This window comes from Alosa alosa, chromosome 3 (genome assembly GCF_017589495.1).
Source record: "Alosa alosa isolate M-15738 ecotype Scorff River chromosome 3, AALO_Geno_1.1, whole genome shotgun sequence".
NCBI classification, from domain to species: domain Eukaryota; kingdom Metazoa; phylum Chordata; class Actinopteri; order Clupeiformes; family Clupeidae; genus Alosa; species Alosa alosa.
Genome location: NC_063191.1, coordinates 10,562,016 through 10,578,913, shown reverse-complemented (window position 1 = coordinate 10,578,913; position 16,898 = coordinate 10,562,016). Strand labels below are relative to the sequence as shown.

General features: G+C 42.4%; 1 protein-coding gene across 1 annotated transcript in view; it reads left to right on the top strand.

Annotated features, from left to right (window-relative positions):
* Positions 1–16,898, top strand: part of LOC125292096 (sentrin-specific protease 7-like) — a 33,631-nt gene that overhangs the window by 14,762 nt on the left and 1,971 nt on the right. Inside the window, 12 exon segments of the mRNA XM_048239247.1 lie at positions 561–807; positions 6,505–6,716; positions 9,895–10,005; positions 12,571–12,604; positions 12,693–12,950; positions 13,161–13,435; positions 14,265–14,374; positions 15,415–15,531; positions 15,713–15,832; positions 16,030–16,122; positions 16,214–16,398; positions 16,611–16,645. Of these exon segments, the coding sequence (XP_048095204.1) occupies positions 561–807; positions 6,505–6,716; positions 9,895–10,005; positions 12,571–12,604; positions 12,693–12,950; positions 13,161–13,435; positions 14,265–14,374; positions 15,415–15,531; positions 15,713–15,832; positions 16,030–16,122; positions 16,214–16,398; positions 16,611–16,645 (1,797 nt within the window).

The window sequence follows — 16,898 nt, the reverse complement described above, 5'->3', positions numbered from 1 at the left end:
ACTGATTCAAGCTGCTTCTTTAAGCTCTGCCCCTCCCCTCTGTGCACAGGCCACTCAGGCCACTCAGGCCACTTTGGGTCGCGTGTGTGTGTGTGTGCGTGTGTGTGTGTGTGTGTGCTCGTCGGTAGCATCATGACCCACACCGAAATTGTAACTAGCGCGTTCTCTGCTAAGTTTGTTATTATCACTGTCAATTGAGGCGACCAAATTGTTAGAAGACGTCTGTTTTTTTTAATCATTCATATTTGCTGTTATGAATAAGTAGAATCTAAGACTTATTTAAGTTATACAAGTTATTTAACTTCACTTGATTTAATATAATTGTGATTACAATTTTGACCAAAATAATCGTGATTATGATTTTTGCCATAATCGAGCAGCCCTAACTAAGATACATACACACATACACGCGCACACATGCACTCAGACAGACACACATACATAAGCAAGACACCGTGCTACAAAAACAATGTACACCCGTATACACACATAATTTTTATTCTTATAACATACTGTACACACGCTTACACACATGCTCTCTCCCTTCCTCCCTTTCTCAGGAAGTGAGCAGGAAGAGGAGTTGTGAGAATGGCCCTGAGGTCCGTGCGGAGGAGAAAAGGAATGCCGTGATGCGGGAGGAAGAGTGTGTCATGAGGAAGAGCGTGCTCCGTCTCTCGGGAGACAGCGGGGCCGAAGAGCCGCCAATCAAGTGCCCCCGTCTGGTGACCCCAGCTGAAGATCAGCCAGCCAATGAGGAGAGGCGTTGCTTGATAAGGGCCCCCTCCCGCATCAGCCAATCAGAGCCCAGTATGTATAACACAGATAAACAACATACAGATATAAACACACACACCCTGCACCCTGACATGATGTCCATCCACACACACACACACACACACCTGCACCCTGACATCATGTCCATCCACACACACACACCTGCACCCTGACATCATGTCCATCTACACACACACACACACACACACCTGTGTGTACCTGGGGGCAGCTGTGGCCTACTGCTTAACGCTTCGGACTGGAGGGTTGCCGGTTCGAACCCTGACCAGTAGGCGCGGCTGAAGTGCCCTTGAGCAAGGCACCTAACCCCTCACTGCTCCCCGAGCACCGTTGTTGTTGCAGGCAGCTCACTGCGCCAGGATTAGTGTGTGCTTCACCTCACTGTGTGTTCACTGTGTGCTGAGTGTGTTTCACTAATTCACGGATTGAGATAAATGCATAGACCAAATTTCCCTCACGGGATCAAAAGAGTATACTTATATACTTACTTATATACCTGCATCCTGAAATCATGCCCATCTACACTAGGGTTGCCAACCGTTCCGTAAAATACGAAATCGTCCCGTATTTGCAAGGAAAAAGATGTGTTCCGTATTGAACTGATACGGAACGCATTTTGTTCCGTATTATTGAGAATCAACTCGTGCAAATCCATGACAGATCAGTATTATAAGTTAGACTATGAACCAAAAATACACAATTTGTATGAAATAAAAGGAAACTTTGCTGCTGTCATTTATCCCTCTCAGTTAGTCTGTCATCACTATCCCAACAGAGAATGCACTTTTCGTTTGAGCCACTGCGAGTCCGCATTATAATACGCTGATAAGCGTAGGCGTGAGATGACATGTCTTGTCATCAGTTTTACAGTGCATCTTTGCAAGATAAACAAATAGGCTAGCCTACTTGCTGCAGAATAGCCAAAAAAAAGCCAGAAATAAAATAAGGCTTCACCAAATTCAGAGCTTCTGGAGCTGCTTGTGATGTTCAATATATTTTTTTCTATGACAGCATATCCGCCAGTTCAGTTTTCAGAGTTATTTGGTTCGAAATGATTCTTGTTTTGCACCAGATAGAAAATGAGTAGGGTAGTGGCTATAGAATGTAGTATATTATGTGCGCATTTGAGTAAATAATAGATAAATAATAAATAATAAATAAATAATAGCTCACAATTTTGTAAAATGATGCACAATTTAGTACAATAATACATACATAATTTCAATACCCCCACACACACACTAACTGAAGTGGATGCTGGTGTACTTACTGAAGTGTATTATGTCGGTATGGATGCAGGTGTACTTACTGAAGTGAACCCCGTTCCGTATTTTCATATCAGAAAGTTGGCAACCCTAATCTACACACACACCTGCACCCTGACATGACCAGCGCTGTAACTGGGTTCAGGTTACTTTAGTTGTACCCATAGTGCACACACACACACACACACACACACACACACAAAAAACACCAAAGTTGTTGCAGTTAGCATTGAGCAGATAGACTGAATCAATTTGGAAGCCACCTCTGTCTGTCTCTTTCTCAACATGGTGGCTGTTCTGAATGGTAGGTGCTGTCACTAGGGTTAAACATGGGATAGTGAACCTGGCCACAAATGGCATTAATTGTTGCGATGATGAGGGTGTCCTTGGAAACTTTCTCCCCCACAAGGGCTCCTTGGATCAAAGAAGTTTGAGAACCCCTGAGCTAGGGCTCATGGTGAAGTGATCTGGTTCAGGAAAGGCTGTGTTAGATATGTTATATGTCATGTGTTAGCTAGGTAGCTAACACTAAGTCTGTTCAGGCTAACAAGTTGGCTGATGATGAGTTGGCGTTACATGGTGAGGTGATCTGGTTAAGGAAGGCTGTGCTAGATGTGATGTGTTAGCTATGTTGTTAAGGAAGGCTGTGTTATGTGATGTGTTCGCTAGGTTGCTAAGGAAGGCTATGTTATATGTGATGTGTTAGTTAAGGAAGGCTGTGTTATATGTGATGTGTTAGCTAGGTTGCTAAGGAAGGCTGTGTTATGTGATGTGTTAGCTAGGTTGCTAAGGAAGGCTGTGTTACATGTGTTATATGTAGAGATGCACCGATATGGAATTTTAGGGCCGATAACGATAACCAATATTTATTGGTTTGTTGTGGCCGATACCGATACAGATAACCGATAATATTACTCTTGAAAAAGAATTGTGAAAAGTGATTTGGGGAAAGCATTTAATAAGCATAATTTTATTGCAGTAATTTTACCTACCACCAAATGATGGACAGAACTCATAATAGTCCTCAATAGTACGGCAGTCAACAACTTAACAGTAGCCTAGCCCTACAGTATGTGTGGCTCCTTTAAGTGAACCTGACGTCAGTGAATTGCGAGTGAGTGGCTAGAGAGTTTGAATCGTTTTCATTTAGGACTAAACGCTCATAAACGGCTCAGCGACCAAATCAGAGTTTGTGAGGGAAACTTTAGTTTCAACTGTGGGTAACTGAATAAAACTGCAACTCCTCTCAGACTGTATCTTATGTCCGTCTACTCTGTTGCGCACAACCTGCTGCAGCAGAAATGAAAGGTTTTAATAACTTATTATGATGACCTGTCTGGAACTGAAGCTTACAAATGGTTAGCATATTTCTAGGTAATAATACAAAACCCAAGCTAAAGTAATGCAAATATAATACTAAAACACAACTTAGAACTAGACTTTGTGTACACTAAGGAGTTTATTTGTTTCCCGACCAGCCGCCAAAAGTGCAAACACACCAGCACAAGGCGGCTCTAGATAGGGCTGAGCTCGCTCTGTTAAGGTTAAATGGCGGATCATTCACGAGTGGATTTTGAGATGCACAGATTCCCAAATGAACGATATCCACAGATTTTGTTAGAGTGGTGAAATACATTCACACGGGACATTATATTGAGGAAAAAAGTATAGCCAACCAAGCTCAAGTAGGCTAGCTCAGTGTAGCCAGACGGACATTACGAGGGGCCTAAATTAGGACTTTAAAAAATATCGGCATAAATTATCGGCCAGAATTCTGTTATCATTACCGATAATAATATTTTCATTTTTTCACTTATCGGCTAATAATATATATCGGCTGCCGATATATCGTGCATCCTAGTTATATGTGATGTGTTAGCTAGGTTGTTAAGGAAAGGCTGTGTGTTATATGTAGGGCTGTAAAATAACTGATTAATTTCGATTAATTAATTTGAGAAAAATATGTCGATTAAAAAAAAAATTAGCAGACAATTGATTCGCAGAGTGACCTTGACCGGTGCCGTTTAGAATAAAGTAAAAAAGACTGTGTGCCAGTTGAGAGAGAAGAAAACGTATGCTCTGATCATTGATTGGAACATTTACTTTTAAAAAATGGCCGATGGTGATAGAAAATAAAGTGTTGAAAATAAGTCCTCTGCAATGTCTGCAGCAAAGAATTTGCATATCACCGAGTTCATCAACTCTATAGTCGCACATCAATGCAAAAGAAATAAGTGTGACATTGAGGGGAGTGTTGAAATTTATTTTCATTGTGTCCCCTAGGTTATATCTGTGGCCTGAAATGCCTTGTATGTGAAAAAAACTTCTTCCCAAGCACTTTTGAATTTATTTCCTCAGCATATTAGGTCATATCACCCTAGTTATATGTGATGTGTTAGCTAGGTTGTTAAGGAAGGCTGTGTTATATGTAGGGCTGTCAAAATAACTGATTAATTTCGATTAATTAATTTGAGAAAAAATAACTGATTAAAAAAATTAGTGCAGATTAATTGATTCCGTATGACCTTTGACCCTGAGCCGTTCTAGTCAGTAAAAAGACTGTAAAATGAAGGAGAGAGAAGAAAACGTGCTGCCTGGATCATTGATTGGAACATTTACTTTTAAAAAACATGGCCTGATGGTGTTGATAGAAAATAAAGTGTTGCAAATAAAGTCCTCTGCAATGTCTGCAGCAAAGAATTTGCATATCACCGGAGTTCATCAACTCTATAGTCGCACATCAATGCAAAGAAATAAGTGTTGACATTGAGGGGAGTGTTAATTTATTTTCATTGTGTCCCCTAGGTTATATCTGTGGCCTGAAATGCCTTGTATGTGAAAAAAAACTTCTTCCCGAAGCACTTTTGAATTTATTTCCTCAGCATATTAGGTCATATCATAGATTATTATGGCAATTATTTGAACAGTGAAAATAATAGTAAAAGAGTTTTTGAACTTTAATGTCACTAATGCTGATTAATCAATGATTTATTTGAATTTAAATATTTAATATACTTTCACAGCAAATATTATATATGCGATTAATTTAGATTAATTAATCACAGAGTATGTAATTAATTAGATTTTTTTTTTTTTTTGACAGCCCTAGTTATATGTGATTTGTAAGCTAGGTTGCTAAGGAAGGCTGTGTTACATGTGTTATTTGTGATGTGTTAGCTAGGTTGCTAATGAAGGCTTTGTTATGTGATGTGTTAGCTAGGAAGGCTGTGTTAGATGGGTTCGCTAGGTAGGCTGCGTTAGATGGGTTATATGTGATGTGTTAGCTAGGTAGGCTGTGTTAGATGTGTTATATGTGATGTGTTAGGCTGGGTTAGCTGCTTCAGGTGGGTCTAGTGTGTTGACCCAGTCAAGCTGCAGAGGAAGGAGTGTCCTGCCATCCCACCTCACACTGGACAGCATGTCTCTGATACACACACACACACACACACACAAAAACAGACTTTATCATCTTCTTCACCTGCTGACGCTCCTTTAACCCTGTCTGCCCCCCCGCCCCCATGCTCTGCCATGCTCCCTGCATTACACGTGTCTCAACTATGAGGTTAATACATGGGCCACTTAATATGGCACTAATATGGTTTTGTTTTTTTTAACCGATATAAAACACTGTCCTGCGGCTAATACACAATGCACACCCTAAGTGGCAGGTCCTTCAGTGCCTTGGCCCCCAAACTCTGGAACTCCCTCCCCCCAATCTCTTTGTGACTGTCCATCTCTTCCCTTCTTCAAAGCACATCTCAAGACCTTTTTGTTTACTGATCACTTCACCTCTACACCCAACACATAGCTCTATAGACATAGCTTCTCCTCCACACCCAACACAAAGGTCCATACACATAGCTTGTCTTGTTGTATTGTTATTGTTATGCTTTCCTTCTACTATGCTAAAGCGATCTTGGGTTTGAGAAAGGCTTTATATAAAATAAACGTATTATTATTATTATAATGTGGCTAATACACAGGAAGTTACTGTACATGTGTGCGAATGCGTGTCAGTCTAGTTAGGCGGCGTCTAGTTGGCTATTAGGATCACTAGTCAGTGGGTTAAATGATTAAAAGCTAAATGGGCGGGACATTCCAATGTTCCTTTGTAAGGGATATTATATTGTCCGCCGTAATTATCCGAAAATAAGTCCAGACAGGACGTACAGGACTTGCTTCATTCTGAAGCCACTTATTTTCCGAAAATTACCGGCAGACAATACAATATCGCATGAATGACTTCAAGTCAGGTTAAGTGTGTGTATCTGTCTGTGTAAGTGGGTGTGAGTGTGTGTTAGGGAGATCTTATATGTGTGTGTGTCTGTGTAAGTGGGTGTGAGTGTGTGTGTTAGGGAGATCTTATGTGTGTGTGTGTCTGTGTAAGTGTGTGTGAGTGTGTGTTAGGGAGATCTTATATGTGTGTGTATCTGTATCTGTCTCTCAGTTGTGCTGTCCAGTGAGGAGGAGTGTGATGATGAAGAGGAGTCCCGTGCTCAGAATGGCACTGCTGCTGCTGATGATGATGATGATGATGATGATGGTGGTGGTGGTGGTGAGGAAGATGATGGGGGTGATAAAGAGGACAGTGTTGTTCCAGAACCTTCCCCTAGACAAGGGGACACACACAGCTCACAGTTTCTGGACACACTCCCAGAGGTTGGTATACACACACACACACACACACACACACACACACACACACACACACACACACAGGCACACACACACAGGCACACACAGTCACAAACACACACTCTAGACACGCTCACACAGCTAATATACCCTCCCACACGCCTACACACACACACACTCTCTCAAATTGTCCCAGATATTTATACCCAGGTCATCAATCAGATGCACAGCAACACATGTGCAACAGTAAACAGAAACCCCTTAGGTACCGTCTAGAGAACCCGAAGTCCCTTAGGTATGGTCTAGAGCAGGGGCCCACGGTTTCTTGGGTATGGTCTAGAGCAGGGGCCCGCAGTCCCTTAGGTATGGTCTAGAGCAGGGGCCCACGGTCCCCTAGGTGTGGTCTAGAGCAGTGTTTCCCAAAGACTGGGTCGCGACCCACAGGTGGGTCGCAGGAGATTTTATTTGGGTCGCCAGCACAATTTATGTTGTCTAATAGGCCTAACTTATACAATTTAGCTAGGAAAGCTATCAGTTTTCTATTAGGATATAGTTTGTTTACCACAGTCACGGCCCTCAAAATGCAATTTTGCATTTATAATAGCTCTGAAATTGGGGGGGCCAACGCGTCGCAGAGGGGACAGCGTGGACATCTCACTCGCAAAATTAAACATTTCTGTGGGGCGCCTGCCATGAACCTCGCCGTTGCAAAATGCAAGGAACATGAATCAGCCTATTTGCACGAACATTAACGGACACCAGCTCTTCAACTTGACCGATTCAAATCTAGTCAACTAAAGCAGATATCCATATACCGGACATTGCAATTCAATTCGCGTCATAGGCTGTAGATAGTTTTGATTGTAGATACACTCTTTAAAGTTAATAGCAACCTCATCACATTCCTTATTATTTCGGATTTAAAACGCTCAATAGTGCATTATATAATAGTGATGTATATCGCGCAAAAGCCATTGTTCTGATATGTATTCATTTCACATTCTTACAACATAGCTTGTCACAACATCAATACACAGCCTTGGTATATGGCCTACAAAGAAACGTTTAACTCCGGAGGGAAATGCGAATTCAACTTTCCAAATAAAGAAACCTCCACAAATAGGTTACAATATAATGACTTGAATTATTTGCTACATGTTTACATTGACGGTGTTCTGGATCCATTTGTCTGCAACGCAACGTAGCCTACAACATCTCTCTTTACAAATACAGGAACAGCTTACAATGCTGAAGAGTGACGACGCCTGCGTAGCATGCAAGAATATCCCCTTTGATTGAAATGTTTGAGAACCTGTGGCCTAAAACAATATTGGTGGTTGCATGCAGGTTGCATGTAAGATCTGAAGTGAAATGGGTCGCGATGGTCTGTCATTTTTAAAAAGTGGGTCCCCAGAAAAAAAGTTTGGGAAACACTGGTCTAGAGCAGGGGCCCACGGTTCCTTAGGTATGGTCTATACAGCAACCATAGACCGTAAAAGAAAGCTACAAGTAACCTAGCCTACAACTTCTGTAATTGCTGTGTGCGTGCGCTGTTATTCTACTGCTGAAACAAAAGGTGTGCATACGTATAGCTCTGTGTTGAGTTGGTTTTGATAATGTGTTTACTTTACAGAAAATTGTAAATTTTGCTACTGTCAAGCAGTTAATGGGATGCTATGCAGAGTTGAGAAGTTATGGTAGGCCAACTCATACACACACAGGGGAATTCTCTCTCGTTAGTAGCCTGATAGTGTGCACAGTGCATACAGCCGTAGGCTACACCTGCATGCGCACCTGAAGCTACTAACTGATCTGAATGGGCCAATTGTCATTGCTCAATCAAATGTATTTGTATTAATATTTAGTTTATTACTTGTGTGTATTAATATTGTATGAATATTTATTTTATTATTCCTCAAATACAAATGTATGAAAACACATTGTGTTGCACAACAAGTTTTTAAAAATACGATTTCCATTTAAGTATGTCTCCATTTCTGGAGAAAAAAAAAAATTGTTTTGAAGAATGTGTCAATTTGTTCCATAGGGGTATGTTCTGTTCTATATAAATTATTCATTCATATTGATGCAAATAACTTTATTCCAAGACATAAATTATTGCTCCATATGCTTTTCTTCAAAGATTTTGCTTGCTTCAGATACAACGTAAAGTTCTACTCCTTAAAACAGCCAAAGTGATTTCATGTCATCAGTCAGTCATCAGTCATTTCATGAAATTAATACAAGTACTGTAAACACAGTGCAAAGACGAGCACAGTAGAGAATAGTACTTTTATTTCTTAAAATTAGTCTACTTTTTATAGAATGTTAATTTTTCACACATATGCAATACATCAATTTAATGGTCCACGACTTCAACATTTACACTGTAGTTGGGGCCTGTGGCCGTCCACCCAGATTCATTTTTGGCCCTTGACGACGAAGAATTTGTCACACATAGAGCTTTTAGAACATGTCCCGCTGCACTCCCACATAGAGCTTTTAGAACATGTCCCACGCTGCACTCCCACATAGAGCTTTTAGAACATGTCCCGCTCTGCCCTCCCACATAGAGCTTTTAGAACATGTCCCACGCTGCACTCCCACATAGAGCTTTTAGAACATGTCCCGCTTCGCACTCCCACATAGAGCTTTTAGAACATGTCCCACGCTGCACTCCCACATAGAGCTTTTAGAACATGTCCCGCTCTGCCCTCCCACATAGAGCTTTTAGAACATGTCCCACGCTGCACTCCCACATAGAGCTTTTAGAATGCCCCATGATCCCATGCTGTATCTATGCCATGGCGTGTGTGTGTGCGCGCTAGCGTACGCCTCTTGTCTCTGTAACGTTGGACACCTTGTGGAGTTGTGTCAGCGTGGTTTCTAGTATTGCCTTGGCACTCTTGACAGAAAGCGCTTTGCCCTCCCAGAGAGTGCTCATGTGAGACATGTACCTTATTTCCCCCAAACATTCACTCTGTTCTTGCCAGCTAAGCAGTCACAGGGGCATGCTACTGCACAACACAACACAACACAACACACAGTCAGTCATTGCATGTGGGACTAATTTGCCTTAATGTGTGTGTGTGTGTGTCTGTCTGTCTGTCTGTCTGTCTGTCTGTCTGTGTGTGTGTGTGTGCGGGCGCGCCTGTCTGTCTGTGTGTGCTTGTGTATGTGTGCATATGTCTCTGTGTTGCAGGTCACTGATATGAATGGAATAGATATGACCCATCTGCCATCAGTCTTTGAGCTGCCTTTCTCTGCCCTTTACATGGGAGGAGTCAAGGCCCTGGCCAATGGGAAGATGGAGGTGGGTGTGGCCAACAAATCAACCAGTCTCATACCCTGTGTGTGGACTATAATTAATGTTTGAGTTGTATAGTTTGTGTTTGTGTTTAATCCGTTTGGGTTACACTTTACTTGACAGTATCGACATAAGAGTGATATGACACTGTTATGAATGTGTCATAAACAAGTCATAAACGTTTATGACATAACACTTCTGTTATTAAGTGACATTCGGTTTTTGTCATAACAAGTTAGGGTTACAAGTTAGTGTTAGGGTTAAAAGTTAGGGTTCGGGTTCATGTGTCATGACAGTGTCATGCCACTCTTATGTCGATACTATCAAGTAAAGTGTTACCTCGGATTGTCTGTGACCCTTAAAGGTGCAGTGTGCAATCTAGGGATGTTAACCGTTGACCGTATCAACGTTAACCGATCAACGTTCTCTGTAGTCGGTTTTAAAAAAAAAAAGTGATAATATAAATTAGGCTATTATAGACAGTGGACTAAACGCTGCTACAGTTAGCCATCCCATTCCAAGATCTTTTTGTGTGAAGTGAACAAATTATCCTTCACACTCAATTTTTCATAACTCATTTGTTTGTACTTTGTAATAAACCAATAAAAACATTTGGCTCGAGGTCACAGCTTTTGGGTTCGCGTGCTCACAAGGTTTGTGAAAAGTAAAGGCTACAGGCTAAAACACTCGAGGTTAGAGCCAGGGCAGACGACAGGATGAAGCGTGCAAAAGAAAAGTAGTGTGTGGGACCATTTCATCAAAAAGAATGACACAGATGTAAGTTGCAACCATTAATTCCGTATAACAGGACACCTCACAGGCCGTTATCCCGCTTTTCACCCGGTTGCCACTATAGGCACTAGTCATGCCTTTAACACGCAAAGGAAACAAGCGGTTCCATTTAAAAAGAATCCAACTTGTAGGCTACAACTTTCTTTGGCCCTATAACAGCGATCGCATGGACAGTTAGCTTGTTTACAGTTTATTCCATTGTTGCGACGCCTGCTTTCAGGCGTCTTTTACACATTCATTAAAGATTTTCACAGTCTATTTTGTAGGCCACAGTATTCTCTATTTAACTTGTTTTTCGCTAATTGATTTTCCAAGAATAACTAATGGCCAAACCGTTGTGTTATGTTTTAAGTATAAGTATATATAATCTTTTGATCCCGTGAGGGAAATTTGGTCTCTGCATTTATCCCAATCCGTGAATTAGTGAAACACACACAGTGAACACACAGTGAAGTGAAGCACACACTAATCTCGACACAGTGAGCTGCCTGCTACTGCGGCACTCGGGGAGCAGTGAGGGGTTAGGTTCCTTGCTCAGTGGCACTTCAGCCGTGCCTACTGGTCGGGGTTCGAACCGGCAACCCTCCGGTTACAAGTCCGAAGCGCTAACCAGTAGGCCACGGCTGCCCCAATAATAATTAGTTTAAGTTTTATTAATTAGGCGGCGGCCTAACCCGTAACACAATCACTTACACTTGGTGCACCATGCAGTTTCAGGTATTTTTGGCTCCTAGAGTCGCGATATATTTATATTTTACTCTGCAGTTGTAAATAGCCTACTTCTCGTGGCTTATTCCCCCTGTACACAATGAAAATGCTTTTGTTGTGGAGGTGAAGGATTAACAATAGGCAAAAACTATAAGAGCTATATCTACTGACAAGGTAATGTTTCACGATTCTTGAGATATGTCTTGGGGTCGACTATTTTTAAGTTGCATGGCTGGTTCTCGCGTTAGCGACTCGCTACGGCTATGCTGTATGGCTATACTAGGCGAATGATTGCCCTATTACAAGTTCGTTTACCATCAAATTGGCTTCGTAAAGGTTATATTAAGGTGGAAATATTGCATAGTGTACCTTTAAATTTTATATTAAGGTGAAGATATTGCATAGCGTACTTTTATAATGTTATATTAAAGTGTAATTCCAACGAAAATTGACACATGGGTGTTTTTCTGCATTAAAACACATCAAATAAGCTGTGGAGACAGTCATTTTCGTTGATCAACCACTACAGAGTTTTGCCTAGTATATGCTATAGCCCCTAATCGCAAACAGTGGATTATCTATGGGCAGTAAGCTAAACGCCAAACCTCGTCAATAGCTTGCTTAGGGTCTCTACACATAAAACGAAGCACCAACAACCTAGTTAGCGAACCCAGAGTTTATTACACGGCTTATTTGATGTGTTTTAATGCAGAAAAACACCCTTAGGTCTATTTTCGCTGGAATTACACTTTAAGGTGAAGATTTTGCGTAGCGTACTTTTAAAATGTTATATTAAGGTGAAAATATTGCAGAGCGTACGTTTAAATTCATTGAATTGCTTCTCATGTTGCTCTCGCTGTCTGTTCAGTGTTAAAAAATACTGCAGTGTGAGTCTGTTGGAATTTGTGTCAGTGTGAGTGTTAAAAAATACTGCAGCGTGTGTGTTTGTCGGTGGGACCTTTAACAGTCCAGTAAAGGTCCCACCGACACACAGTTTTTTTGTAGGTGTGTGTGTGTGTGTTTGAATCTATGTCATTGTACCCTCAGACCATGTTTGTTTTTCCTCCTCAGATCACAGAGGAGAAGATCACTTTCCCACTGTTAGGTGAGCCTGTCTGTTTGTGTGATTCATGGTACAGGACTGTCAGGCGAGTAAGTGATGTATAGCTGACGTTCTTTCCTTTCTCCCTCAGACTCCTTGGGAGAGGACGTGACTGTTGTCATGGAGACATCACAGCTCTGCACCTACAGCCTGTTGGACGGACCGGAGCACCAGAGCAAAGGATTGGTCCAGTGCGGGAAAGATCCGCCCGTTTCTCCGCTCCAGAGCAGCAGATTGGTCAAGCAGGGGGAAGGCACGCCCCCTTCTGTGCTCCTCCTGTGGGTGTCTGAGGATCAGGCTCAGCAGTTGCGCAGTGACCTGTCAATCATCCAGCCTGGGACAAGCCCAGGTGAAGTCCCTCCCCCTGCTCAAGCTCTGTGTCTGTCTGACTGTTCTCATACACAAATCCACTCGTTTGTGTGTGTGTGTGTGTGTTTTGTATATTTGGCTTTGGGAATGTAATTGTTTGTGGGTTGTGTATGTGCATGTGTCTTCAACAGTTTGCTTTGTGCATCTTATTATCTTATTATCTTATAATTTGTGTGTGTGTGTGTTCCAGACGAGGACAGTGCGTGTGTGTGTTTGTACCTGCACGAGTGTGTGTTGCGCGTGGAGCAGGCACTGCTGGCCTCTGTGATGGACATCGTTGGTCTGCGCCACGGTAACCAGCAGCTGCTGTCACCCCTGAAGTCGGACGAGTCCCTGCTGGCCCTCCTGACCGCTGGAGACACACACCTGCTTCGCCTGCTGGCACCGGACCATGCCGCAGACACACACACACACACACAGTCGGAGCCCCAGCTCGAGCCGCAGGCATCTGCCTCCACTCAGACGGTCAGTCAGTGTGCAGGACACAGACATGCCAATGAAAAATACACACACACACACACTGACACACTACACTATTGAGACTAAAGCCATCCTTACACCAGAAGACTTTTGACAAGATTTGTGGAAGATTCTTGAGAAATTGTAGTCTTTCGAGTAAAGCTTGAATGGGGGGCCTTAGTTAAAACTCCAATCTTTCAAGAATCTTTCCCTAATATTGTCAAAGTCTTCTGATCTATGGGTAGCATAAGGTATAGATAAAACAGGCCTTAACATAGACATACTGTGTGTGTGTGTGTGTGTGTGTGTGTGTGTGTTGTGTGCATATATGTGTGTGTGTGTGCATATGTGTGTGTGTGCATATATGTGTGTGCATATGTGTGTGTGTGTGTGCATATGTGTGTGTGTTTGTGTATTACTGGTCTGAACATTATTACGACATTATCACGCGCAATACCGGTACGGCACGGCATGCGTACGCACGTACGTACGCACGTATACGTATATATACGCACACGCACGTACGTACGTACGGGTACGCACGGCACGCATATATATCTCTCTCTCTCTATTAACTAATGTATGTATGTAATGTAATATATGTGTGTGTGTGTGTGTGCATATGTGTGTGTGTGCATATATATATATATATATATATATATATATATATATATATACTGTGTGTATATATATGTGTATGTGTGTATGCTATATGTGTATGTATGTATGTATGTATGTATGTATGTATGTATGTATGTATGTATGTATGTATGTATGTATGTATGTATGTATGTATGTATGTATATATGTGTGTGTGTGTGTGTGTCTCTCACAGGAGTCCATCTACACTCTGCTGCACAGTCGTCATCAGGGCGGGTATTCTGTCCGAGTGGCCAAGCCAGGGCCAGAGTGGATCCCATACAAACACCGTGGGCCTACACGCAGGTGTGTGTGTGTGTGTGTGTGTGTGTTTACATTAGCCGACTACAGCCGACAATTGGCCGGTTTTACTTGTAATTGTCCGAAAGAAAAAAAATAAATAGAAATTAACAGAATGTCCGGTGGAAAATATGAGGCTAATTATTTAATTTATAATTAATTAATGTAGCATAACATTAAAGGTTGTATCAGCGATTGCAGGCCCAAACATAAATGATCGCATTGATCTAATCTTTCCTAACGATCCGCTAGCTGCCCACCCCATAAGCAGGCCGTCAAAAAAATGTGTCTCTGTAGGCAGCCTAGGCTCTGAGATGGGTTGCCAACCACTCAAAGGCAAAATAAAGTGTTCCAACCAATAACCGACGAGATGCGCGTTCAGGAGAGTTTCAATTGCACAGGAGGGAGGGGGGAGAGGGAGTAGCGAGCTAGCTCTCTGTTTTGTTTGAACGTCAACAGAAGTGACGTTATCCCACTATCGCTGATACAACCTTTAAATAGGCTTATATTGGCACAACCTTTAAATAAGCTTATATTGGCACAACATATAGCCTACACTATGTCATATTGCACAACATATAGCCTACACTATGTCATATTGCACAACATATAGCCTACACTATGTCATATTGCACAACATATAGCCTACACTGTCATATTGCACAACATATAACCTACACTATGTCATATTGTACAACATATAACCTACACTATCATATTGCACAACATATAACCTACACTGTCATATTGCACAACATATAGCCTACACTATGTCATATTGCACAACATATAACCTACACTGTCATATTGCACAACATATAACCTACACTATGTCATATTGCACAACATATAGCCTACACTATGTCATATTGCACAACAAATAGCCTACACTATGTCATATTGCACAACATATAACCTACACTGTCATATTGCACAACATATAACCTACACTATCATATTGCATAACATATAACTTACACTATGTCATATTGCATGTATGTGTGTGTGTGTGTGTGTTAACTCTCCTCACACTGCCTCTGCTGCAGGTTGATTCAGTTCCCCCCGCCACCCTGTAAAGGCTCCATTGCCGTGACAACAGAAGACTTAGAATGTTTGGACAGTGGGCAGTTCCTCAATGATGTCATTATTGACTTCTACCTCAAGTAAGTCAACACACCTAACATTGTGTGTGTGTGTGTGTGTGTGTGTGTCAGGGGGGCTGATATGGGGAGTGATATGTGTGTGCGTATGATTGTTGTCTTTGGTAGGTATCTGTTGGTGGAGACAAACCCTAAACGATTAGTAATTAACTCTGTGTGTGTGTGTCTGTTTGTGTGTGTGTAGGTACCTCCTGGCTGAGAGGACTCCTAAGGACTTGGTGGAGAGGTGCCACGTCTTCAGTAGTTTCTTCTATAAACAGCTCACACGGCGAGACAATGCCAATGAAGACAGCACCAGCACAACGTAAGAGTGTGTGTGAGAGAGAGAGAGAGAGACTGATAAAAGGGAGAGAGAGAGAGAGAGAGAGAGAGACTGATAGAGGGAGGAAGGGGGAGAGGGCAAAACCAGAGAGCTGTGTGTGTTTGGAGAGAGACAGAGAGAGAGAGAGAGATGTTGTTTGATACTTTGTGTGTAATTACGTGTGTGTGTGTGTTCTCCAGAGCTGAACATAGGCGGCACCAGCGTGTGAAGACCTGGACACGGAATGTGGACATCTTCAGCAAAGACTTTCTGTTTGTACCTGTCAATCAAGAGTGAGTCTCTAAAAGATTGACCATGTCAGAACTGTGTGTGTGTGTTTGTGTTTGCTTCCAGGGCCTTCATTAAGTATGTGTGTGTTTGTAGGTCTCACTGGTACCTGGTGGTGGTGTGCTACCCTGGTCTGGAGGAGCCCCGCTACGAGCCCTTCGATGGCCCAGCAGTGGTGAAGGAGAGTGGGGAGCAGAGCTCAGGCGAGCCCCAGGCCCAGGTCCAGGCCCAGGAGGCCACAACAGACACTCCTGCCTCCAGTGAAGCCGACAAAGAAACAAGTACAGTGAAATGACTGTGTGTGTGTGTGTCTGTGTGTGTGTTAGCATGTGTACCTGCACGTGTACAGGTGGTTAGCATGTTAGCATGTGTGGTTGTAAAACTGGTTAGTTCAAGGAATACAATGTAGATTTGTTTCCAATCTCTCTCTCTCTCTCTCTCTCTCTCTCTCTCTCTCTCTCTCTCTCTCTCCCTTCCCTCCCGGTTTCAACAGATTCCACAGAGGAGTCCTCTCCTCCTACTCCTCCAGTAAGATTTATTCTCTCTGTTTACCCCCCCCCCCCCTACACACACACACACACACACACACATTGCTCTACCTGGTACACACTCCTGCCCCTCCTGTAGTGAGACATTTTCCAAAGCTTTATGCTGAAGACTGTGTTTGTGAGCAGCAGTATGTTTTATTGCTTATATGAATATGTCTGTGTTTGTGAGCAGCAGCAGTATGTTTTATTGGTTATATCAGGGGTCTCAAACTCAAATGATTGGGAGGCCACAT